General features: G+C 47.5%; 1 protein-coding gene across 1 annotated transcript in view; it reads right to left on the reverse strand.

The window, feature by feature from the left end:
* The window catches only part of PCCA (propionyl-CoA carboxylase subunit alpha), a 274,548-nt gene that overhangs the window by 238,327 nt on the left and 9,054 nt on the right, over nucleotides 1-27,167 (reverse strand). The window contains exons 2-4 of the mRNA XM_056109803.1: nucleotides 23,299-23,376; nucleotides 21,043-21,090; nucleotides 20,866-20,934 (exon numbers count right to left, since the gene is read on the reverse strand). Of these exons, the coding sequence (XP_055965778.1) occupies nucleotides 20,866-20,934; nucleotides 21,043-21,090; nucleotides 23,299-23,376 (195 nt within the window). The remainder of the gene's footprint in view (nucleotides 1-20,865; nucleotides 20,935-21,042; nucleotides 21,091-23,298; nucleotides 23,377-27,167) is intronic.

The raw sequence follows: 27,167 nt of genomic DNA on the forward strand, positions 1-27,167 counted from the left end.
GCGGAAAGGGGCTGACGGAGAGCAGGTTCAAAACTAGTGTGGGCAGAATCAAATGTCACAGGGCCAGAGAGTGGCCTGCAGGCCCTGCAAAGGAGCTGGCCTGGTTCCAATCCCGGTACTGCATATGGTCCCTGGAGCACCACCAGGCCCCCCTTGTGAGCAAAGAAGCAGGAATAACCCCTGAGCATCACGGGGTGTAGCCCAACCTCCCCACCACCAAAAAAAAAAAAAAAAAAAAGTCTGGGCCTGAACCAGTCAGAGGTTCTCCCTGTCCCCTACAGAAGGAAAAGCTGCCTGCGAGAAATGCTGAAAGCTGGTTGGCTCTGGGGGCCACTTCCAGCAGCCGCAGTCAACAGGCCCCTCTGGGTGAGCAGTGCTGCCCCGGGGCAAACCTCCTTCAGCACCTCGGATGGGACAGCCCCGGACCTGGGCTCCAAGAGCGGGTTCGGTGTGAGCCAAATCCACCAACACTCCCCACCTCGACACAGCCCATCACACCCCACACTCCTTAGTGGCGCTGAGCAACGCCACTGGCCACTACAGCCCCAGGAAGGTGGCGTAGGCACAAGCCGCCCATGAGCAGAACCAGGTGTGGGGAACGGGACCCATTAACCCGCTACCTGCAAACTCTGCCGAGGAAACCGTGGCGGGGATCAGAGAGAGGACGGAATTCCAGAGTTCCCTCAGGGATGGGGTCTCGGGCAGCAGAACACTAACCCCGCCCACTGGGTGCTAAGGGGCTCCTCAAGGCTCCTTTAGACTTCTGGGGGGGGGAGCGAGGGGGGGGAGGCGGGGGCTGTCTGGGATCTGCTGAGAAACTTGTATAGGTCGCGATTCTTAGGAACTCCCTGACTGCGTTTCCCAGCCACCAGGGTGAAAGAAGGTGGGGGGGGGGGGGGGGGAATGGAGAGATAGCACAGCGGGTAGGGGGGGGCTTGCCTTCCACACAGCTGACCGGGGTTTGCTCCTCAGAACCTCAGATGGTCCCCAAGACAATCGAGAATGATCCCTGGGGGCAGTCAGGAATAAGCCCTGAGCATGGCTGAGTGTGGCCCCAAAACCAAAAAAATAAGGGGAAGATATCTCGGTTATTGCAAAACATTTAATGTATAATTTTTGCAACCTTTTTTATGGAGTAAAACTCATTGAAAATCTTTATCAGACCATCCCATCACATTATGGGATCTAGTTTCACCTGGAGCAATTTACCCAGAGCTTGTTCTGAGCAACTGAGCTCTTGGAATTACTATTTTTCAGTGCAGTGTAGAAGTTTTGAGCTGTGGGTTATCGAGCGAAGGTTGAGCTTGTCCTCTCGGCCTCACCCTTTGTCTCACTGCCTCTCCTGTCCTTGCATCCCCTGGCTGCTCATCAATCAGTGCCCTCTCCACCTAGCCCCCGCCCCCCAAACCCCACTCCCCCGGCAATAGCTCAGTAGTTGTTGCGTCCACCAGGACCCCTGACCTGGGCCTAGGCTTTAGACACGTGACACAGCTGGCACGGGGCTGGCCCAACCTGGGGCCTCTGGCTCTTTCCTGCGCCCTGGTGCAAGGCCAGCACCCGTCCTGCTGCACAAATGAAGGAGAGGGAGGGAGTGTTCTTCTCACCCTCTAGTCCAGTGGGCACGCGGGCAGCTTTCCTAGGACGGAACCAGTTCTGTGTTTGCTTTAGGACCGTGACTCCCCCACACTGGGTGGTTTCAAACAATGCAAACTCTTTATCTGAGGTTCCCAGGGGCAGGAATCAGAAAGGAGATTTACAGGAGGTAAAAATCAAGGGGTCAGCAGGGCTGGTTCCTTCTAGTGACGGGACAGGGGAGCCCGTCCTCACTGGCCTCAGCCGCCCGAGACCTGCAGCCTCCAGCTCAGGAGCTGCCCACCTCTCACTCATCGTTTTTATCTTCAGCCACAAGTAGAACTCCTCCCCCTCCTCCTCCTCCCCCTCCTCCTCCTCCTCCTCCTCCTCCTCCTCCCTCTCCTTCCCATCTTCCTCCTCCTCCTCCTCCCTCTCCTTCCCATCTTCCTCCTCCTCCTCCTTTCCCTCCTCATTCTCCTCCCTCTGGCCCCCTCATGCCCCTCCTCCTCCTCCCTCTCCTTCTCCCTCCCCTTCCCCCTGCTCCCCCTCCTCCTCCCCCTCTTCTGATTGCAAGAGCCCTTGTGATGTCTCAGGCTCACCAGATATGCTGGATAAGCTCCAAATCAAGAGCCCCAGCGTGAGGGCAGCTGGTGGCAAGGCTCTTAGACTAAGAAGCCGTAAAGTAATGACCACAGCTTCAGCAGATTAGGGGCTGGAGGACTTTCAGGAAGCTGCGGGGGGGGCGGGGGGGGGCACCACACCTTCTCTCCTGAGATAAGTCCTCCCGAGAGTCTTGCGAGTCCTTAACAGTCTCAGGGAGGAAGGAAGATCTGGGCGAAGGGGTGTGCCTGGATCCTGAAAATGTCCGGACAAAGAAGGGGACTCGCTCCAGGGCTCACGGGGGTGACGGAGTGGCCGAGTGCACACCCTCCTGAGCGCGAGGCCCAAGGCTCGAGCCTCAGCACCGGCTGAAACAAGAGCACAAAGAAGAGGAATGATGAAGAGAAATTCTTGTTCTGTTCTGTTGACGGGGGAAGTTTTGTTTCTTTGACTGCTTCCGGAACAAATGATCAAGAGTGAAGAGGAGGGACGGGAGCGCGATAACACAGTGGGGAGGACATTTGCCTGCACAGGGCCTACCTGAGTTCAATCCCTGGCCTCCCATATTGTCCCTCACGCACTGCCAGGAGTGACCCCTGAGCTCAGGGCCAGGAGTAAGGCCTGAGCATCACTAGGTGTGGCCCCAAAATTAAAATTAAAAAAAAAAAGAATGGAGAGAAGGGTCTACAGTTCAGATCAGTCGTGATGAGTTCCTCTGAGTTCCTCACAGTCTGGCCACTGGCAGCATCCTGAAAGTGCTTGATTCATGTTCCATTTTGAGGGACGAGGCCGGACTAAAGGGTCACATGAAATGTTGGCAACAGTCCCAATTTCTGCTGCTACACAGTCTGACTGACCAGTCAAGTGTGAGCCACCAGCGGTACACTCCAGCATCAACATGTTACCATCAATGTCAGCGCTAGACTTGGGTTCCGGAGTCTCCTGCTGACGGGCACCGCTGGTGGGTAAGAGAAAGAGGATAAGCTCTCCACGGCAGGAAATGGGAAAAATAAACCAGACTGGGGGCTCCGAGCTGGACTCGTGAGCAGGAAACCATGGATGTGGCAGGAAGACAAAGATGACAAAATGCCCCAAAGTCAGGTCGGAGTGGAACGGAGGTTTGGGATCTGGGGTAGTGCAGCAGTGAAGCCCAGTAGGACTATCCAGTGACGGGGAGCGGCCGTGAGAGCTGAGAGCTTGGGGTGACCTCAGGAGAACACCAAGGGAAGGTGGGCGGCTCGGAGAGACCAGCGGGACTCAGCACCCCCGCCGCCCCTCAGATGACCCAAATAAACACTAGGCTCAGGGGGCATTCCCAGCCATGCCCAGAGGACCAGGCGGGGCAGGGGGGCTGAACCCAGGCCTCCTGCGTGCTCCCCGCTCAGTGCTCAGCGCTGTCTCTCCACTGCCCCAAATGACCACTCAGGAAAGGATTCCCCTCATTCTTCTGGAGACACTGTCTGGTCTTAAACTGCTGCCACAATTACAAGCATTTTAATATTGTGATTATCTGGGGGTTTAGGCCGCATCGGGTAATGCTTAGGGCTTACTCCCTGCTGTTATTCAGGAACCACTGCTGGTGATACTTGGGGGACAGCATAGGGTGCTGAGGATCACAGCCAAGCACGCTCCCTGAGGTGCGACCACTGTGCCCTGCACACTCCAGGGCCATATCTGGTGCCTCTGGTCTCTGCTGTCCCACGGGCTCTCAGTCCTCAAAGCCCAGCACCAGGATACCATCAGCCTCCCAAGGAATGGACTTCTCTTGCTCTGGGTGAGCAAGGAAGCTGTAGGGAGACTCGGCCTGAGCCCCAAGGGATCAGTGACAGCACCCCCAGGGATGGGATCTCGGCTCTCAGCCCGCTAAGCAGCTCCTGGAAGACTCAGCATCCAGGTTACGAAAGTGAGGCTTCCCTCCCTCCCGCGATCAAGCCCTTCCTCTACTAGCCCTTACACACACACACACGGAGAATAAAATTACTACTAAGGGGCGGGAATGATAGAGCAGCGGGGGCATTTGCCTTGTACGCAGCTAACCCAGGTTCGATTTCCAGCATCCTATATGGTCCCCCAAGCACCACCAGGAGTGATTCCTGAGTGCAGAGCCAGGAGTAACCCCTGAGCATCACTGGGTGTGACCCAAAAATTAAAAAAAAAAAAAAACTACTGCTGAAAGTGAATCTATCCTTTCCCTCAACTTTAAGTGCTTCTTTTGTTAATGGGAGTTTTTTTGGGGGGTGGAGGTGTTTGTTTTTTTCTTTTTGGGTCACACCCAGTGATGCTCAGGGGTTACTCCTGGCTCTGCACTCAGAATTACTCCTGGCAGTGCTCGGGGGACCATATAGGATGCTGGTGATCAAACTCACATCGGCTGCATGCAAAGCAAATGCCCTCCCTGCCTAACAATCACTCTGCCCCCTCCACTTTCAGTTTTAAATGAAGCTCTGACGATTACGAATTACATTCACCGGATTAACACTGCATTATCAAAAATTATGATATTGAGATAAGCCAGATTTTTTTAAATTTCATGAAAAATCTAATTTTCAGTAAGAGGTGAGAATTTCCAAGCCTTCTTAAACAGATACTTCAAGGAAAAGATCCTAATTATATCCTTTGTCAAATCATGAGATACTGATTACATTGATAAGGAAAATCAATATCCCCCTTCAAACTATGTTTACATTCACAAAAAAAATAAAAACCCAAACCGTGTTTTAATTGACAAGAACAAAAGACATATACTCTTAATATTTTACTGCATTCTGTTCTTAAATTTTCAATGACAGGACAGAATGAAGAGGGTCTAAGGGTATCCTTTCCACTGCAGCAGGGAAATTTTTCACTCGTTACTTTCCATAGGTTAAAAGCAGTTGAAATGTTGGAGTCAGAGTTATACTGCAAGATGCACAAGTCCAGCTCTGAATCAAATTCACCCAGGATGATGCTGATAACAATCTTTCTTTTCCTGCCCAGATGTAATTTTTGCTTTGCTGCTACATAAAGTCCTGGTCCATCCTAGCTTGCTGGCGTGATTGGTTTACCTTGAACCCCAGGGGGCTTAAACTCTCAGTCTTTTAAGAAGCTTTGACAGGTTCTGACAATTTAACCTGCTGAGTTCAGAGCACCCAAGGGAGACTGTTGCTTGCAAGTTTTAGTTCTGATGCAGTTGACCACTAACACTAACTCCGTGGATAATGGATTTCAATAACCACCACCCACGAGTTAACACTTTGAGTCGTACCCATAATATTGCTTTAATTAAGTTAATACGTAAAGGTCACGGTTTGGTAGAAATTTTTTATTAAATTTGGCAGTGCTTACAATAATAACGAGAAAAAAAGAAACCCTTCCCCTGCACAGAAACTCCATAAATTTGTCAGCAGATACAACACTGGCTGCTCATGGATTTATGCTGCATTTCAATTTATTTTTCTAAAAGGAATTCAATTTATGGGTTCCATTTCCCCCAGATATGTACAATTCCAGCGCTTCTAACTGGTAGTTTCATGACAGATGGCTCTGGGCATGCTGGGCACAGAATGGATCTACATGGCACAAAAGACCACCCACCAGAGCAGAGCCCCCCCACTCCCACCCCTGATTTTGGAGCATTTTGATGGTGGAAGAGATTAATGCTTTGATTTGTCTCTGGCTTCATGTGTTAAATATTAATGTCTTTCTGAAATGTTGGCGTTCCTTTTCTGCCTCTTGATAAATAAGAAACAAATTCTGTTTTCTGGAGCCAAACCCTTTATTTATACAATGGAACCAAGCCAATGAGTGTTTACAATAAATATGTGGAAGCAAAAAAAAAATCTGTAAATGAATCTGAAATAAAAAGTTCACTCTATAGTGTTAAAAAGCATGAGCTACTCGGCTTCAACACACACATCACACGGTCAGCAAGCTGACCCATTTTTCTGGTAGTTTTTATATGTATGTCTGTGTGTGTGCGTGTGTGTGTTAGGTAATTTGAGGTTATTTTGTTGAAAAGCAAAAAATAGTGGCTGAATTTATACATATTGAATCCAGCAATAATTGTATTTTTTAAATACACAACCTGACAGGCACTCTGGTAGATAATAAGGAATCAGCATGGGAGCCATTTAATATACTTCTTGATTAACTCATTGCCTGTCCAGTTCGCACACAGACATGCTCACATGTCATAATCGTCATAATTCCCATCATCCCCACTGCTAACACTCAAGCTCCTTGATTAGCGCACAAGTCCCAGACGAGCCATTGCTAATGCGGAGTAATTCTCTCCAGCCTCCTGCTACTATTCTGCAGGATCTCCAATTAAATATAATGTCCCTGATGAGCCGTATTAATGGAACAAATTCCTACCAGGAATCCTATCCTACTCCATTTTACCTAAAAACGTGGAGGAAGCAATTTAGCCATGCCAGAGATAATCAAGACATTCTATACTAATAAAGTATGATGTCTCTGAAAAATATGTTTCTCCAAAGACAATAAGGGGGGTGGGGGGGAAAGAAATGTCAATCTTAAATGCTTTCTTCCCCTGTTTTTAGTAAAAACTTCCATAAAAACCATATTGTTTTGAATTTGCCTGGGTAGATATATTATAGTCTTAATCCTGAATGGCTGTTGAAAGCTAAGTTTTATGAGAAAAGTAAGCAAGTGTTTAAGCAAGTACGCCATTTCAAAAACCTCTAATTATCTAATTTCCACAACTCCAAGGTCCAAAATCACATTAATGAAACCAATTCCTTCCCAGCCACTAACTACAAATGAAACCTAATAGTACAGTCCCTATCTGAGGCTTCACCATGACCTTTATGTTGCTGATAAGAAAACTTGGTATCAAATAATGACAACTAAGAGTATTTTTGCAAGAACAAACTAATGAATCCTATAGAATTTCCTTCCGACTCCAAAGGATTGGAAATGTTTCTGACCTAATTAAGACCAACTGGGAAACCGGGATCCCCATGGTGACCATCATCTTAAAACAGTCTATACTAACAATACGGGCAATTCCGGGGGGGGGGGTAGTTATTTAAATACATGGTTCCAACTACACAAAAATATACAATAAAAATCAGCAATGCTTCCACAATCACCCCAAAATAAGTTTTTACCACCCTGAACAAAGCAATGGTTGCAATAGCTGTGAATTAGATAAGTTTATTAACAGATTTTATAAAAGAATTTTAACTAAGATCTTCATCTCCTTTCCAAAAGACTGAAGACTATCCTTGAAAAGTCATCACATAAATGAGGAAAGGGAAATGCGTGATATTTTTTAAATTCTATAAATTACTTTAATCTCCCTGTACATCTGGGATGAAGTTGAAGATGATCCAAGAAACATAAACATACATGACGGGGGGGGGGGGGAAGAATATTGGAACAACCCCATTAACATTCGTATAAGTTTTTCCCAACGGTCTTTTATACCTTTAGCGTGCATTAATGTATTCCATCTCCATTTACCTGATCATTACCCTCCAGTTCGTTCAGCTGGAACCAACATACACTAATTACACAGACATCACCAAGTCCTCTTTGTCCCCGGCAGCTCCCCCGACAGCAGGGCCATATTATCAAGAGGAGGCGTGCTAAGTGACGCTTCCCTCGCCTCACTGCCAGTCGTCCTGGGGCACACACAGGAAACCCCAATCCATCTTATTGCAGACCCCAAGGGCCAAGGCCACGCTACCCACCAGGCTCCAGACCTGAGGCCGAGTGGCACTGGCTGCTTCCCTCATGCCACGGCTGAGGTTTAACGCGGCAAGTATCAGGGGTCTCTCGTTCAGATTCAGCATTACTGACATGGTCGGAGCCCAATACGTGGCTAAGCAGAGGCAGGAGTCAACAGTCGGAAGGGCAGGCACAGTCAGAGAACATAGACCGCTGAGCCCCCCAAAAACGCAGCAGCAGCATTTTGCTATGATGTCTGAATGTGACCACCCTTTTACTGGAGAAGGACATTATGAAACAAGGAGCCCCAGGTGCACTTTGAGGGTGCAGCGATCTCCAAATTGTCAACATCTTTGCTCCCGCTACCCACAAGCTACGGAAGCAGAAAGCCCTCCTGTTTTTTTTTTTTCTTTTTGGGTCACACCTGGCTTTGCACAGGAGTTACTCCTAACTCATGCACTCAGGAATTACTCCTGGCAGTGCTCAGGGGACCATATGGGATGCTGGGAATCGAACCCAGGTCGGCCACGTGCAAGGCAAACGCCCTACCCGCTATGGTATCAGTCCAGCCCCACCTCTCCTATTTTGGAAGTCCAAGTCATCACCAGCATCGGACATTTCTATTTCCCAGCAAATCCCTGACTTGGACTCGTTCTCCTCGAGCTCCCAGTCAGCAGGAAGCATCCACCCTGTGGCCACCTCCCTGCCTCCCTCATCAGCAAACCCAGAGACACCTCCCCAGACCCTCTGCATGGCGTCTATGAAGATAGTACAAACAGAGGTTTCTTGGGGGCAAAGCATTATTTGGCTATCTATTTGTTTCCCTGGTTTCAGGACATACTTGATGATGCTCAGAGATCACTCCAGGCAGTGCCCAGGGGGCCCAGGTCCAGGCAGTGGTCAGGGGGATCAAACTGGCAAAGTGCAAGACAAGCGCTCTAACACAGGCTCTAACTCTCCAAAGTGTACCGTCTCTGTTGCTTCAAAATGTTATGATGTAGTCTTCATTATTTTTGCTTTACAAGACTCTGAATTGTATTTGGGTATTATATTTCAATATCTATTCCTCTATTTTTCTGAGAATGTACTTTTGGAAAAATTTTTCCGGACATCCGTGAATGGCTGAGTCTTCCAGGAAATCCCAGGGGGGCGGAGGGCAGGTCAGCCCAGTGCCCACCCAAGCAGCCAATTTCTCCCATATTCCAAAATCGCCACCATGCCCCTGGCATACTCCACTGTCTCGGGACCAAGCCCCACCCAGAAATTAATCTGCTGAAAGAGCAGGTATGCGGGTTTTGAGACTGAAATCTCCAGGCTTGTCTTGGAGTTGGGATAAGCTACCTCCCCCAACTTCCCAATACACCTGGAAGCCCCAGCAGTCACATCCACACTCCAAAATCACCACCCAGCTTTAAATTTAACTCCAGAGGTACCACCCCCTTAAAAAGTCTGGACTTCCTAAAGCATATGGCTGAACAACATTTCAAACTCTACAACACTCATAAACATGTAGTAGCACCAGACTGGACAGGATGTAACGTACAAGCCAACCAATCTTCATTAACAAAACATAAATGCAGAAAGCTTAACCTATAACAAAATCTTAGTAATCCCTCATACAGGGACTTAATGTCTCCAGGGTGAGATACAACAATTTAATTTTCTTCTAAGGAAACATTTTTTGATCATTCTGTAAGCAAAATTATTGATAACAAGCAATATAAAATAAGTTACTGAGGATCTGCTATGGGAAAAGGCTTAAAGGGCAGTTGGGAAAATTAGAGACAATGGTGGAGAGAAGGTGTAACGGTGGTGAAATTCGTGTTGGAATATTGAATGCCTGTAACAAATCAGCATGAACAACTTTGTAGACCACAGTATTCATCTAAAGTGTAGGGGGAAAATTTACATATGTAGACTTTATCTGTGCCATGTAAATTCCAAAATATTTAAAGCAATACAGAATTGCCTTTTTAAAAAATAAAAATTCATTAATAACAGGTGAGACATGATTATTACCATAATGAGATCCAAATATAAAATAAAATTTAATGTAATATAAAAATAATACTTTAGATTAGAGTTAAAAACTTCTATATGTAAATGAGAATAGGCATTTTATTATATTGTATAAAATGGTTTTAATTTTCTTATTTACATAAGCACAGCGGGTAGGGTATTTGCCTTGCACAAGGCCGACCAGGCCTACCTGAGTTCGATTCCTCCGCCTTCAATTTCTCTGCCCCTCTTGGAGAGCCTGGCAAGTTATCGAGAGTATCTCGCTCGCCTGGCAAAGCCTGGCAAGCTTCCCATATCCGATATGCCAAACACAGTAACAACAAGTCTCACAATGTTACTGGGTCCGCTCAAGCAAATCGATTGAACAACGGGAGGACAGTGACAGTGACATAAGTCACAATCATATGTAATCACTAATCGGCTCTTACTAGTTTATTTTCTGATCATTCTATTTGCATTTCTTGAAGTTTTGTTGGAATAAGCAATATAAAGTAAATTTGCTGGGGGTGGAGCTATAGCACAGCGGGTAGGGCCTTTGCCTTGCACACGGCCGACCTGGGCTCGATCCCCGACATCCCATATGATCCCCAAGCAGCGCCAGGAGTAATTCCTGAGTGCAGAGCCAGGAGTAACCCCTGAGCTTTGCTGGGTGTGACCCAAAAAGCAAAATAAATAAATAAAGTAAATTTTTTATGTGCCTAAAGAGGCAGGTTGGAATTGAGGGGGAAACTGGGGGCACTGGTGGAGGGCAGATTGCACTGGCAGTGCTGGAACACTAAATGCTTGAAAAAAACTATATAATGAACAACTTTATAAATCACAGTATTAATAAAAAATTTCTAAAAAAAATTTACTTTTCTTAGATTTTTATAAATCATTCCCCGCATATCCCCTGCCTTCCAGCTTCCACAATTATATTATGCTGATTACAGCTTACAAAAAAATATAAATTTAGGAGTAACTAGCATTTACACTATGTTTCCCTTACTAAAACAGAAAATTCTTAGATAAGTGCTACCAATTATTTAAAATTATTTAAATCCTCATATAAAATGCTACAATTTATTTATTAAAAATTGAAAATATGGCGCTGGAGCGATAAACAGTGGGTAGGACATTTGCCTTGCATGCAGGCAACCCGGGTTGATTCCCCGCATCCCATATGGTCCCCCAAGCACTGCCAGGAGTAATTTATGAGTGCAGAGCCAGAAGTAACCCCTGCGCATCGCCAGGTGTGACCCAAAAAGCAAAAAAAAAAAAAAAATTACTGAAAATATGCTGAGATTGGGGAGCTAGTACAGCAAGTAAGGCATTTGCCTTGCACAAGGCTGACTCGGGTTCAATATCTGGCATCCTATAGGGTCCCTGAGCACGCAGAGTGAGGAGTAACCTGTGAGCATTGCCAGGTGTGACAAAAAAAGAAAAAAAAGAAACCCAAAACAATGAAAATAATTCTATTTTCAATTCATGTATCGGGCGTTTTATCTTCTATATTGCTCATGTGTAGTTCTAATTGGTTGAAACACATATAGAAAAACTAAATTTTTTTATAGTTATTTAACCAACTACCACAGAGATTTTTCTTAGGTTTCTAAAAAACTGCTCCATTGATTGTGTAATTTAAAACTCAACATAATCTTCTTACTTCTGGCTTTGCTAACTACCCTGTTCTATCTCTGGCATAACTGCATTGCCTTCTCCTTCTGAGTCCGTTAAATAACAAGAACGAGAGCAAAGGAATCCATCTTCATCCTGACTTTCACAAGAATGCTTCCTGCAGGGCATGTGACTTTGATTATGGACAGCAGCATTCATCCAATACTGTCTTAGGGATTTTACAAGAAGACTGAATGCGGGGCTGGTGCAACAGCACAATGGGTAGGGCATTTGCCTTGCACGCTGCTGACCCGGGTTCGATTCCCAGCAGCCCATAGGGTCCCCTGAGCATCGCCAGGAGTACTTTCTGAGTGTAGAGCCAGAAGTAACCCCTGTGCATTGCCAAGTGTAACCCAAAAAGCAAAAAAAAAAAAAAAAAAAGAAAGAAAGAAAGAAATCTGGGCTAGAGCAATAGTACAGCGGACAGGGCGTTAGCTTGCCTGGTATGCAGCCAACCCAGGTTCAATTCCTGACATCCCATATGGCTCCCTGAGCACTGCCAGAAGCAGTCCCTGAGTGCAGAGCCAGGCATACCCTACTACATGCTCCCTGAGCACTGTGGGTGTGGCCCAGAAAAAAAAAAGTAGAAATCTATTTTTCTATTTCCAAGTACAGAGCAATCTAAATATTGTCAGAATTAATTGCTTCCTGAAACTGCAGAAACTTCCTGAGAAGATGGCTCAGCACAGACATTACATCATTCCTTCCATAGTAACTACAGAGGAATCCCTCAGCCCGAGGTTTATTTATTGATTTGGGGTTTCTCATATACAGTCATACATAATCATATGTCACCAATTTATAAACTGAGCATAACAAAATACTTAATATTTTGAAAGCCTTTTTTAAAGCCAATCAAAGACTACTGTGAGTAACAGCTGGAACAGAGCTAGTGAGAAGTAAAGGGGTGAGGGGCCTTCCTTACACAGAACTCACCCTGGCACAATCCAGCGCCCCGAATGGTTCCCTGGGCACTGTCAGGAGCAATTCCTGAACACAGGGTCAGCAGCAGGCCCTGGGCGACTTCAGGTGTGACCCAAAACCAAAAATAATCAGAAGATTGTCACTGTCCTCCCATTGTTCATAGATTTGCTCGAGTGGGCCCAGTAACGTCTCCATTGTGACAACTGTTACTGTGTTTGGCATATCGAATACATCACGGGTAGCTTGCCAGGCTTTGCCGTGTGGGCGAGATACTCTCGGTAGCTTGCCGGGCTCTCCGAGAGGGGCAGAGGAATCGAACTCGGGTCGGCTATGTTGGCTGCATGCAAGGCAAACGCCCTACCCACTGTGCTATTACTCCAGCCCATCAGAAGATTAACAATAAGAAAATAAAAGACTCGAGCATCACTTTGACCATGCAGCCTTAAAGCTATCCCCAGAACATGCACCCCATAATAGAAGAGACTTTCTTAGCTCACATGGAATATTTTCCAGCAAAGACAACAGCTAAAACAGAAAAGCAAATGTCAAGAAGTTTCAAAAGAAAAGGAATAACAGAAAGTATGTTCCCCAACCAAAACAAAGAAATTAGAAATCAGTAACAGGAAGAAACAGGACATGCAGCTGAGGAGACAGTACCGTGGGTAGGGCACTCGCCTTGCATGGGGCCAGGCTGGGTCTGAACCCTGGCACCCTTTATGCTTCCCCAAGTCTGCCAGGAGTGATTCCTGAGCACAGAGCCAGGAGTAAGCCCTGAGCAATGAGAGATGAGTTCCCCCTGCTCCCCCCACACCTAAAAAAGAAAACGGACATCTCACAAATGTGTGGGATTGAACATCACACCTAGCTAGCAAGCTTGCCAAAGGGAAAGCCACAGAGAGAGACCTGCAGAAGTTCAAGTGAAGGTACGACTCACCCAAGAAGACAGCACATGGCGAGAATAACACTTGACAGAAAAACATTGCCGGACCTGAGCAATAGTCCAGCGGGGAGGGCGGTTGCCGTGCATGTGACCAACCCAGATCCCATCCCCGGCATCCCACATGGTCTCCTAAGTGATCCTGTGTGCAGAGCCAGGAGTAAGCCCTGAGCATCACCTGGTGTGACCCAAAAATGCAAAAAAAAAAAAAAAAAAAAAAACCCACCTCCTTAAAAAAATGTGTGTTATGGAGTCTGTACCCAAGAGAGTCGAGACCGGCCAGTTCATATGGCTGGTGCGGGAATGCCATGCCAAGCAGTCCCCGAACTGATGGTGGGGCTAACTGGAGCCAAGGGACTAAAATTAGGGCCCACCTCTTAGGTTCTTGCCAGCCCCCAGAACATGTTCGTCTACGAGAGACCCCGAGTCATCAACCCAGCCTTTCCCCTTTAGCTCATCCTCACTCAGGCACCAGGGTTTACGGGACGGTTAACACGGAGACCAGGCAAGGCTAAGGCACTTGCCGTGCACATGGCTGTGGCTGTGACGATCGAATCCTCGTGTCACATAGGTTGGGCACTGAAGGATGAAGTCCCTGAGCACAGAGCCAGGTGTGCAAGTCCCCAAAAAATTGAAAAAAAAAAAAAAACTAAGTTTCAGGCAAGCAATGTTCCAACTCACAAGCAGGAGTCTCAGAGTCCCCCTGACCCCCAGCTCCTGGGTAGACCCAGTTTGGTCACAGGCTTACAGCACAGGCCCCAGAATATCCCAGAACACTCCTCCCAGCAGAGGAGCAGACGAAAGATCTCTCGAAAGATCCCTCGCCGTGGGGTAGGCAGGAAGAAACCTCGTGGCAAATGCCCGATGGCGGCAGAAAGGAGGGGCCGGGGAACTGGTCTCCATGGGAAGCTGGGTACTGGGCAGGGGTGAGGGGATACTAGGGAAGGGGACAACTGGGAGGGGGAAAGTGCCTGCCACAGGGTAGACTGGGGTGGGGGGGGGGGCTGGAGGGTAACTGGGGACACTGGAGGAGGGCTGAGAGCACTGGGGAAGGAATTGGTGCTGGAACAAGATACACATGAACCTCAACCATAAATATTTTGTCACTTTGTAATTCATGGCAATTCAATAAAAAGTCATGGTGATTCAATTGTAGCACTGCAGCACTGTCCTCCCGTTGTTCATCGATTTGCTCGAGCAGGCACCATTAAGGGCTCCATTGTGAGACTTGTTGTTACTGTGTCTGGCATATCGAATACGCCATGGGGAGCTTCCCAGGTTCTGCCATGCGGGCGGGATACTCTTGCCAGGCTCTCCAAGAGGGACGGAGGAATCAAACCCGGGTTAGCCCACATGTGAGGCAAACACCCTACCCGCTGTGCTATTGCTCCAGCCCAGAGATTCAATTAAAAAGCTAATTTAAAAAATAAATAGGGGGCTGGAGCGATAGCACAGCAGGTAGGGCGTTAGCCTTGCAAGTGGTCACACGCAGTCGACCCGGGTTCAATTCCTAGCATCCCATATGGTCCCCCAAGCACGGCCAGAAATAACTCCTGAGCGCAGAGCCAGGAGTAACCCCTGAACATCGCCGGGTGTGACCCAAAAACAAAATATAAAAATAGATAAAAGACCTTCCAATGGGACCTCAACGGCGTCACATTACATCAGCCCACCTCTGGTTCTCTCCCCCGAACCATTTCTAGGTATCTCAGTTCTAACTGGTTCCAATCCCAGCCAAGGGTTCGTTCTCACTTGAAGGTGCCCGTTCCCTTTTTTGTCTCTCAGTGGTCCCCAAGCCCACCAAGAGTGGTTACTGAGTGCAGAGCCAGGGGTAACCTCTGAGCACTACTGGGTGTGACCCAAAAACAAAAACAAAAAAAAAGAAGAAAGAAATTAAGAAAACTATACTTGGGCTGGAGAGATAGCACAGCGGGTAGGGCATTTGCCTTGCATGTGGCCAACCCAGGTTCAATTGCCAGCATCCATATGGTCCCCTGAGCACCGCCAGGAGTTAACTCCTGAGTGCAGAGCCAGGAGTAACCCCTGTGCATCACTGAGTGTGACCCAAAAAGAAAAAAAAATATTCTCCTAGTAGCATCAGAGAATATTTAGAAATAAATCAAACAGTACAAAACTTACACTGAAAACTACAAACTGATAGAATTAAAGCAACTTAAATAAAGCAATTACATGGTAATTGGGTAGCAGTTCTTGGGTAGCAATTTAAAATGTTGAAATGATAAAAAAAGAAATAAAGTCATAAAAATAAAACATAAATAATTAAAATGTTGGGTGACGGCTGGAGAGATAGCACAGAGGGGAGCAGCTTTGCCTTGCACATGGCCAACTCAGGTTCTGCCCCCGGCACCCCGTATGGTCTCTCAGAGTCCTCAGGAGTGACCCCTGAGCACAGTGCCAGGAGTAAGCCCTGAGCACACTTTCTGTGAGCTTGGCCAAAACAAACAAAATGTTGAGAAGATAATTCCCAAGCTGATCTACAGATACAGCACAACCCTCAAAATCCCAGCGGGATGCAGTCTCTCACTAGGACTGCCATCTTAATGCAATCTCTCACTAGGACTGTCATCTTAACCTCCCTCAAACATCTACAAAGAAGGGCCTCAGGGAGGATACAGAAAGACAATCTTGACATGATAAGAGGCTTAAGCCCCACCAAGCTTTCCCTGATCCAGCATTTCCCATTGGAGCCCAGACAGCTTTCTCCTGCCCTGAGCACTGCCCACTGCTTACGAAGAGGCCCTGGAGGCTATTTTCCGGGTCAAGTCTGATGGGGAGATGGTTCTGAACCAGCCTTTTCTTCTCTAAGCAAGCAAGAAAACTTTGTGGACAGAGAAGAACATGCCATATTATTTTAATGACATAAAGGCAACTGAAAACACACAAAACACACTCCACAGAAACATCTAATGTCCTAGAATAAATATATTAAAGATCCTTTACGTGGAAAGCCTGGCTTACAAGAAGCTACAAGCATTCCCAAGGATCAGAAGAAAAGAAAAGACACTCCCCACGCACACAGCTGACCCGAGTTCGATCCCCAGCACCCCAGGTGGTCCCCTGAGCACTGCCAGGAGTGATCCCTGAATGCAGAGCCAGGAGTAAGCCCTGAGCACAGCTAGGTGTGGCAAATAAATAGAGAGAGAGAGAGGAAAAGAGAGAGAGAGAGAGAGAGAGAGAGAGAGAGAGAGAGGTCAAAAGCAGATACCCCAGCTAACCCTGAAGGCTAGACGTGAGTGTGTGGAAAGAGGACTCAATAATTAACAGCAGGGAGCAGAGAGAGTAGAGTGGGCAGGGTGCTTGCCTTGCTCACGTCTGACCCACATTCAACCCCCAGCACTTCATATTGTAACCTGAGCACCACCAGGAGCAATTCCAGAGTGCAGAGCCAGAGGAATCCCTGAGCACCACCGGGCGTAGCCCCCAAAATCATCATCACCATCATCATCATCATCATCATCATCATCATCATCATCATCAAGAGCAGTATTTCTCAACAGGGGTCCAAGCAGTCTCTGTGGGCCCCAGGGCTGTCCACAGGTGTCACAGGGGTCACAGGTGAAAATGGCACAGCAGCCTTTTCTCAAGGGGCAGCTGCACCATAAAACTAATGGCCAGCCAGTAGGACAGGAGCCACGGGAAAGAAACCAGGTGAAAAAGGGGCCAGGGTTGGGAAGAGGCTAGGGGAAAGTGATGGAGAGGACTGAGTTTCTTGCAGAATAGCGGGTGAGCTGCAAATTAGGAGGAGAACTCCCTAGAGAGAGCCAGGTCGCTGGAAAATGACATTCTTGGTGACAACGGTGTAATCGAACTACTAAGTAGGCAAAGACAAACACGTGTCATTATCTGCTGTGGTTCAGTGGGAAAGTAAAGATCTATGGGAATTAGGAGCTGTGGGCTTATTCAACACTGGGGTGGGGGACAGGGTGGGAGGGTGGGGGGGGGGTGTATCTTCTTTTCACTGCTGCCCTCATCATTAAGCAACCTTTAGGACAAGAAATTAAGACGAGACTCTGTCCAGATCAGTGATACCCTAGAGAGTCTAGAAGGAAAAAAACAACAACATGTTCACCCAACAGGGCAGAGCAAATCTGCACCCCCGAACATGACATGCTACGATTTAATGAGAGAGAATGTAAGGTGAGAATGGGGTCACCCACAGAAGGAAACCCATCAGCTGGTGGGGGGGACACATGCGTCACATGTTCAAGAGCCTGCACCCCAATCTCGGCTCTAGGAGAGCCACATACAAGCAGGCAGGTCCTGAGACTGCGGAACACCGTAACTGAGCCTTTAAGAGCACTTGACTACATGCTCAAGTCAGATTCATTGCAAGTCAAAAAAGTGGATCCCAACATCGAATTTCATGAGTTTTCATTTCAAAAATTTGACACCCCTTAAGTTATCTCATGGGACTTTTGCTAAACCTTCGGCAGGGGCAGGGATGAAGCACAACAGGTCAGGTATGTGCTGACCCTCCTTTCACCCCCGGCAACCACAGGTGGAATAACTGAGCACAGAGCCAGGAGTAAGTCCTGAGCACAGCCAGGTGTGGCCCAAAACACAAAACAAAACAAAAATTAATTTAAAAAAAAATATATATATATATAATTTGGGCTGGAGCGATAGCACAGCGGATAGGGCGTTTGCCTTGCACACAGCCAACATGGCCGACCCGAGTTCGATTCCTCCGCCCCTCTCGGAGAGCCCGGCAAGCTACCGAGAGTATTCGATATGCCAGACACAGTAACAACAAAGTCTCCAATGGAGACGTTACTGGGCCCGCTCGAGCAAATTGATGAAGAACGGGAGGACAGGACAGTGACAGATATATAATTTAATATGGTCTGATAGAAATATAAGAGCACATTCTTTTTCCTAGGAAATGATTCCTGACACGTTCTGAGGAAAAAGGTCACAATGTAATTTACTTTAAAATTCTTTAGCAGAAAAAAAAAGAGCGACAGCAGAACAGTCATACACTCTTGTGGAGTCTGTGAAGTGACTGCCAAACTGTTGACAACTGGTGGATGCAAAGGACACACAGGTCAACCACTGGCCCTTCCTCCCCAGAATCACAGCTGGGGTATGGGACACCCTAGGCTGCACCTTAGCACCATGATAAGTGATTTCCGTGTTTCTATGCATATAGATGCTTGGTCAATACTCTCTGGCACCCTCACTTTTCTCCCTTAACCAAAGCACGCGGAAGGCACTGTTTCAGATGCACACTGTCAGAAACCCATCACCAAACTGCATTAGCATGTGGCTGAAAATCTTTCAAGGAGGAAGCTACCACCTCTGCTTTAGGAACAGTGCAGCTGAGAAAGACACTTAGAGCAAGTCTTTGAAAACAATTTTTACAACGGTCTGGAAAGTGACTTCTTACTTCTGGAGCTTAACCCCAAAGACCTAATCCCCAAAGTGAGAAATGTGATGGGAAAATTTAGCCAGAGACTGGGGATGGCAACTTGCACAGCGTAGGTATAAATAACCATTTCTTTAATTTAGTCACCATGAATTACAAAGTTATTTATAACTGAGTTTCAGGTGTACAATGGTCCAGCACCCACCCCTTACACAGTGTCCACTTCCTTCCATCCATGTCCCCTGCTCCCCTCCCACCGCCGGCCTGCCCCTGTGAGAAGGCACTTAGTTTATAAACTTTAGACACTGTGATCATTCCACTATTGTTAATGAGGGGGTTTTACACTTAACATTCTCCACCTTTCAGCACCCCTCCCCCTCCTGATTGGTCGACCCTTTCTTCCGCCAGCGTCACAGTGTCCTCTTCCCTGTCCTGTCCCCCAGACAAGTCGTGACCTTCCTACTGAAGAACAGTTCTCAGGTCTCTGGATATTCGTTATTCCCCTACCATGTTTCTACCCCACCTATGAGGAAGATCATTCTGGGGTCCTAAATTCACTCAGCATGGTACTTTCCAGGTCTATCCACAGAGCATCAAATAGCACAAGTTCATTCTTTTCTTACAGCTGAGTAATTTTATGGTGTGGATATACCACAGTTTCTTTATCCACTCATCCATTCCTGGGCATCGGGGTTGTTGGCAGAGTTCGGCAACTCTGAAATAGTGCTGCAATGAACACAGGAGTGCAGGTGTCTTTTCTATACTGTCTTTTCAGGCCTCGAGGTAAGTGAATGATTTCAGGGGCTGGAGATATTAGTAAAGGGGTAAGGTACTTGTCCTGCAGGCGGCCAACACCAGTTCAACTCCTAACACTGCAAAAGTGATCTCCTGGAACACACAGGAGTAAGCCCATACCTCCAGGTGTGGCTCCAAAACAAAAAAAGTATTTTATAACATTAATATTAAAATACACAGGATAAATAAAAGCATGAATCAGTCAGATGACCCATGCAAACAGCAACTTTCATGAGAACTCAGAACAGAGATTTATGTTTTGATTTTTCTGTTGTTTTGATTTTTCTGTTGCTATTGTTTTGTTTTTGTTTTAAGATCACAGCCAGCGATGCTCAGGGGCTTACTCCTGGCTCCGCACTCAGGAATCAGTCTTGGCAGTGCTCAGGGGACCATGTGGGATGCTGGGGATTGAACACAGATCAACTGCATGCAAGGCACCCCACCTGCTGTACTATCATTCTATCCCCATATATTTTGATATTTAAAAAAAAATAATATTGGGGCTGGAGTGATAGCACAGTGGGTAGGGCGTTTGCCTTACACGTGGCCGACCTGGGCTCGATTCCTAGCATCCCATAAGGTCCCCCAAGCACCGCCAGGAGTATTTCCTGAGTGCATGAGCTAGGAGTAAACCCTGTGCATTGCTGGGTGTGACCCCAAAAGCAAAAATAATAATAATAATAATATCAAATTACTCTATGATAAAGGCAGACATGACCAGGAGGTCCCCTTATGAAAAGTTATATGACAAAATGAAAATCAGCAACTTGTGTTCTAAATTACGATTACTTATATCCCATTCCATAAAGTTCCAACCACTTACATTTTTTTCCTATGAAATTGTTTTTTCCTATTGCATCATGTTTTTTTTTTTAAATCCTTTATAAAATATAAGTGAAGTCTGCAGGGCATAAAATCCCCAATAAAATCCACCCAGCCCCCAATGCTCTTCCTTCCTGTGCTCCCACCCCATTAGCATCTTTTATTCCTCCCACTCCCAGCTGCCCACAGCAGGGACCGAGGGTCCTGACCAGGGGTGTGAGGAGGAGGTTGGCAGTGTCGCCCTGGTCAACAGCGTGTCCACCTCCAACTCTCCTGGGCTTTACCTGAATCAGCTGGTGACCAGCAGACATTCAAAGCATGTTCTACTCACATCGAAGTTCCCAAAGCCCCAGAAAGAACCAGATTGCACAGCCCAGCGACCTTTCTACCTTGCTGAGGGCAGAAGGGGGTTGGCAAAGCTTTCCCTGTCACCCTTTGCTGCTATTTCTCCCTGACCCCAATCAAGCCAGAGGGTACTTACCGAACTAGCATCTACGTCACTGTGAATGGCCACTGTCTGAATGCCCATCTTCTTGCAGGTTTTAATGACCTATTTTAAAAGACAGGAAGGTCACTGCTTAATCATAATCACAGTCCAAAAGTATCTGAAAATAGAAATCCTCGGGTGAAATAAAAATAAGAGTAAATCTCCACTTACCCTACACGCAATTTCTCCTCTGTTAGCAACAAGAATTTTATCAAAAGTCTGAAGAGAGAAGAAACACATTTGAAATTGTTACTCTCAACTGGGGACTGAAAAAAAACAAAAACAAACAAACAAAACAAAACAAAAAAAAAACACTAAGTATTCCCACTGCTACTATTGGCCGTGATCCTAAGAATGTGGCTTCCCAGAAGAGGCTCACTCAGCACCCATTCAGCGTCTGACTGCTCGGAACTGACCTGGTGGGGCCTGGTTCAACAGGACACTGACAAACCACCATGGACCAGGTTCCAGAATCCTTAAATGAGGGGCCAGAATCACAGTCCAGCGGGGAGGAGGTTTGCCTTGCACGCAGTCAACCCAGGTTCCATCCCTGGCATCCCGTAGGGTCCCCAGAGCACCGCCAGGAGTAATTCCTGAGCACAGAGCCAGGAGTAACCCCTAAGTACCACCGGGTGTGACCCAAAAACAAAACAAAACAGAATTCCTCAATGAGCTGTCCGTGGGTAACCCAGCCTATCCCAGACTCAGGCCACTCGGCGAACACCACTAGAAGGGGCAGAACTCAGCAACAGCTCAGAAGCACAGGCCGCCTGAAACTGCCATCACCTGAGCAGTTGACACACAGAGCAACTGTTGTCTATGCAACACTCAGAGAGCAGTTCCACTCGGGGCAAGCCCTCATCTGATCCCAAGGCTGAGTGCTCCGGGGGCGATTAATAGACCCTTTCCCACAAAGCAGGAGAGTCACATCCAGGGCAGGCAGGTGTCAGAAGCAGAGCTGTCCCCCAGGAGTGACGCCAGACAGGTGACAGAGTCACCACTGCAACCCTCCGCAGGGGGTTCGTGCCAATGCAAGGTGGCTGGAACAGCCCAGCCTTTCCCTGAGGAACTAGTCACCAAGTTCCCTCTTCACTAGACTCAGGAACACACGAGACAGCAAGATGACTTTCATCTCTATAAAATCAGCACATCTCACCTGGCTTAATTTTGACTTGAGAGTCATTGATAAAACTAGGATTTAGGGGGCCCGGAGAGGGAGTGCAGTGGGTAGGGCACCTGCCTTGCATTCAGTTGACAAGCGCTTGATCCCCGGTTCCCCATCCTCAATAAACAGCTGACTCAAGTTTAATCCCCATCACCATATACAGTCCCCTGTTTGCCCTACGCCCTGACCAGAGTGACCAGTGACCACAGAGCTAGGAGTAAGCCCTGCACTGAGCAAAGAATGTGAGGGGGAAGCAAGAGAGGGAGGGAGAGAGGGAGGGAGAGAGAAAAAGAGGGAGAGAGGGAAGGAGGGAGGGAGGGAGGGAGGGAGGGCAAATTTAGACTAAGCATCAATTTCTTTTTCTTTTCTTTTTCTTTTTTTCTTGTCGGGTCACATCCTGCAACACTCAGGGGTTACTCCTGGCTCTGCAATCAGGAGTCATTCCTGGTGGTACTCGGAGGACCCTATGGGGTGCCAGAGGTCAAACCTGGGTTGGCCGTGTGCAAGGCAAACGCCCACCCTTCTCTACTATTGCTCCAGCCCCAGCATCAGTTAAAGAAATACCTATTGTGAAAGCTCAGATCTACCTGCACAAAGACAGACCCAATCAGCTGTCCCATCTGGCTTCTAGGACAGCGAGCCCTTCTGCAGAGAAGAAAGGGCCAGTGAAGTGTGGCCCTCAGGTAAAGGGCAGGTCTAGCGGTCGAACCCAGGTCACACCTGTACGACAGGTGAGAGCATCGTCAGCCTCCTCTGGCGCGGCTGTACTGTTCCTTCACGCTCAGCACGGGTCCAGCAAAGGAGATGCAGGAGAGCGGAGGCCGGCTCTGTTCCAGACCTTCCCAGGGGACGGGTAAGGCGCCCAGAGAGCTCAGGAAAACACCTTGGGGGCAGGAGCGATAGCACAGCGGGTAGGGAATTTGCCTTGCACATGGCCAATCTGGGTTCAATCCCCAGCATCCCATAGAGTTCCCCGAACACCGCCAGGAGTAATTCCTGAGTGCAGAACCAGAAGTAACCCCTGAGCATTGCTGGGTGTGACCCAAAAAGGGAAAAAAAAAAGTAAGAAAGAAAGAAAGAAAAGAAAACACCTTGAATTCATTCACTTTTCAGGGTAGATACAAAGTGACAAAGACTAAGATTGTAACCCACTATGGGGGGGAAAAAAAAGACAGGGAGAGAGATGGAGGGTTTACAGAGCCTCTGGCAGGCATGAGTGAGAAGCAGGGGAGAGACGGTGCAAAGCACTTGCCCCCACGTACCTTTTCACTCGGGTCGTGCCCAGCGGAGGTGAGGCTCCGGGACCCCAGCAGGCGCTCTCTTGAGTAGCGTGGGACATGCTGCAACAGAAAAGAGTGATATCCATTTCAGGAGCTTGAATGGGATTTTAAAATGCTTTCTCCAAAGAACATGAGTCCTGGTGGTCTTTAGCAGGGAGCTGCAGGGGGGTGGGGAGGAGCAGGGCAGGGCTGGATGAGAGAGAACACTGTGAAACGGTGGGGGGGAGCGGTGACTCAGGAGGGGGACGGGATGCTAGAAGGTGGCAAGTGTCAGGAACACTATAAATCACAGTGCCTGAACTTTTGAAAAAGGCTGTCATAGGAGCAGATGGGTGGGTGGGTGGGTGGGAAAGAAACTGGAAACATTGGTGAAGGGAAGTGGACGTTGCTGATGCAACTGGTATTGGAACATCAAACATCTCATATTCAATCACAAACAACTCTGAAGCTCACGGTGACTAAATAAAAATAATAATAATAATAATAATAAGGGAATGTGTTCTCAGGCGGAAAGTCTCCCAGGAGGTGCACAGCTAAATGTCTTAGCCATCAACTGGGACAGGCGAAGCCACAAGCCTGAAGAACAGGAGATGGACCCTAAGTCCAGGCACATTCCCATGGGCACAGGAGACAGCAAAGACACTGAAACTATCCCCAGGAAAGCGCCATGGTTAAGTCCAAGAGCAGAGGAAGATCTGAAGGAAGGTCTTCCTGACCAGGAACCCAGATATGACAGGATCAGCTAGCGATGTCCCAGGCCACTGGAACTTCCTAGAACACAACCCAAGGGACTCAGCCTACAGGAAGCTTCCATTCGGGGTCCGGAGAGATAATACTGTGGAGAAGGCTCTTGTTTTGCCAACCCGGGTTCAATCCTTGGTACAACATATGGGGCCCCCGATCCCTGCCAGGAGTGATCCCTGAGCACAGAGCTAGGCGTAAGGTCCTGAGCACCACCTGGCATGCCCCTTTACACCCCCTAAAATAACAAACAAAAAAAAACACACATAAAAATTAAAAATTACAGCCAAAACTTAATTTCCAGTAGTCACTGAAAAAAAATGGATTCTGTCTCTGTCTCTGCCACTCTGTCTCTCTGTCTCTGTCTCTCTCTGTCTCTCTGTCTCTCTATCTCTCTGTCTCTCTGTCTCTCTCTCTCTCTTTCACACACACACACACAGGGGAGGCAGCAAGCATTAGGGTTTTGAAAACAGCTACTCAACTAAGCAGCAGAATATATTTATAGTAGATAAATATGTTTCTGAATCAACTAAAGGGGGTGCCTGAATGGCCATGATCCCAGAGGCTCACAGACCAATCTCGGAACCTAGTGACTTTTGGCAGAAATGCATCTGGACTGTGCATTAAACTATGACACCGTTCTTCCACCTTTTCCCCCCCTGCAGCGGCGGCATGGTGGCCGCCATCTTTCAGAGCCTATTGGACAGCCAGGTACGAGACTTCAGTGACGAGGCACAAGGGGCCTCATGGGATGGAGGGTGGAACCGGCCCTTCTCCCCGCCCTGACGATGCCCCAAGTTGTCACCCACGAACGGCTCCTCCAGCTCCTGAATGACCATGATTCCAGAGGCACACAAATCAATCTCGGAACCCAGAAGCTTCTGGCAGAAATCCTCCAGACTTATTACTAAAATATCAGAAATCCAAAATCATATGCTCTTCATAATTAGCACTAGAAAACAAATTATCTAATGATGTCTTTTCGGCAGGTCTGACTGTTGGGGAAAATTACAAATAATAATGGTGGGTCTTTTGTTGAAATACTGAATGTGGTCAAAGTGGAGAAAGAGTAAAGTGGAAATCTTCTGCCACACAGGCAGAGGGAGGGGTGGCAGAAGATTTCCACTTTACTCTCTCTCCACTTCGGGGCTCTTGGTGGTGGAAAATGTGCACTGGTGAAGGGATGGGTGTTTGATCATTGTATGACTACTGAGACTTAAAATGGATAGCTTTGTAACTGTTCTCACGGTGATTCAATAAAAAATTTTTTAAAAATTTTTTAAAAACCCTAAAGGGTGTTGAAGAAACAGTACAGAAATACATATCCCGAAGTCTCAGATCTACCTGCATAAAGGAAAACCCAATAAGGTACTAGGACAGCAAGCCCTGCTATGCTCTCGGCCAGCCTGGGTTCAATCTCTGACACCCCAAACACGGCCAGGAGTGGTCCCTGAGTACAGTCAGGAGTAACCCCTAAGCATAACAAGGTGTGGCCCAAAAACAAAAAACACAAAATAAATAGATTCCGTTTCATACGATCACATCATGGAAGGATCAAGCCCCAAATTACAACATGTACTCAATATAAAAGCAAAGGGAAAACATCACAGTGGCTTCACAAAAAAAAGAAAAAAAACATATTAAAGGTAAGAAATGAAACACATTTCACAAAATAAAGCCTGTGCTCCCAATAAAACCTCAGCAAAGAAGAAAGAGCTCAGGAATGAGAGGAACTTCATTTTCTTCCTGTTTCCCTTTTAAAGTCCCCAGCCTGGGGCCAGAGAGAGAGAGAACAGGATGTGTCTCTTCCATTCTAAGGAGTGGCAATGACCTCCATAGCCCTGAGTACCATGGGCTGTGATTCAAGAAACAACCACACCAGTGCTTAGGGCTGACTCCTAGTTCTGTGCTCAGGCATCACTCCTGCTGGGACTCAGGGGACAGTACGCAGAGCCGGGGATCGAACCTGGGTTGGCTGTGTACAAGGCAAGAGCTTGACCCAGCTGTATTCTCTCTCCAGTCTCCAGCCTCCCCATACTAACAAATTTTTTAATAATGATAATAATACAATGACCCAAGCCCATGATTCTTTAACATCAAGTGGTGCCCATCATTTTAAAAGTTTTAAATCCAAAGGCACACAAAAGAATCTCGGGACCGAGCAGCTCACTGCAGAGATGCCTCCAAACTTTGCACCAGGCCGACTAAACCAGGGTGCCCCAGACTGGAGCAGGGGGGAAGGGAGGTTGCAACGCACCAGAGCCACTCGGAGGAGACGGTACCATGGTACTAGTCCCTGCATCTCAGACAAGCGGGAGCAGAGCAGTCCATCTCAAAGATTTTTTTTTTGTTTCTGTTTTTGCTCTTTGTGCCACACCCAGTGATGCTCAGGGGACCCTGTGGGATCCCGGGTATTGAACCCAGATGGGTCACGTGCAAAGCAAATACCTACCTCTGTACTATCACTCTGGCCCTGCAAAGATCTCTTCTGGGAGAGACGGACAGAAGGTAAGTGCCTGTCATAGAGCCAGAGAGGCAGGCTGGAGGGTAGAGGGGTGGCAGGAGGGAAACTGGGGTCACTGGGGGTGGGAAAAGGACACTGTGGAGAAACAGGTGTTGGATCATTGTATGACTGAAACCCGATCATGAAGAGCTTTGTAGCTGTATATCTCACAATGACTCAATGAAAAAAATTAAAATTAAAAAAAAAAAGATCTCTTCTGGGATAAAAACTTCAACTAGCACTCATTAAGTAAAGTAAGTAAGTAAAGCCCCTCCCGTTGATCATCGATTTTCTCGAGCGGGCCCAGTAACGTCTCCATTGGAGACTTTGTTGTTACTGTGTCTGGCATATCAAATACGTCACGGGGAGCTTGCCAGGCTCTGCCGTGCGGGCGAGATACTCTCGGTTAAGTGGGTTCCAAAAGGATGCTGTATTTCCTATCCTAAAAGGGCTGGGTTTTTTGTTGTTTTCCAGGTTTTTGGGTCACACCCGGCAATGCTCAGAAGTTACTCCTGGTTCTGTGCTCAGGAATCACTCTTGGCAAGCTCGGGGAACCATCTGGGGTGCTGGGGATCCAATCCAGGGGCCTTGGGCAAGGCCAACACCT

Source organism: Sorex fumeus, unplaced genomic scaffold, assembly GCF_029834395.1.
Source record: "Sorex fumeus unplaced genomic scaffold, SorFum_2.1 ptg000008l, whole genome shotgun sequence".
NCBI classification, from domain to species: Eukaryota; Metazoa; Chordata; class Mammalia; order Eulipotyphla; family Soricidae; genus Sorex; species Sorex fumeus.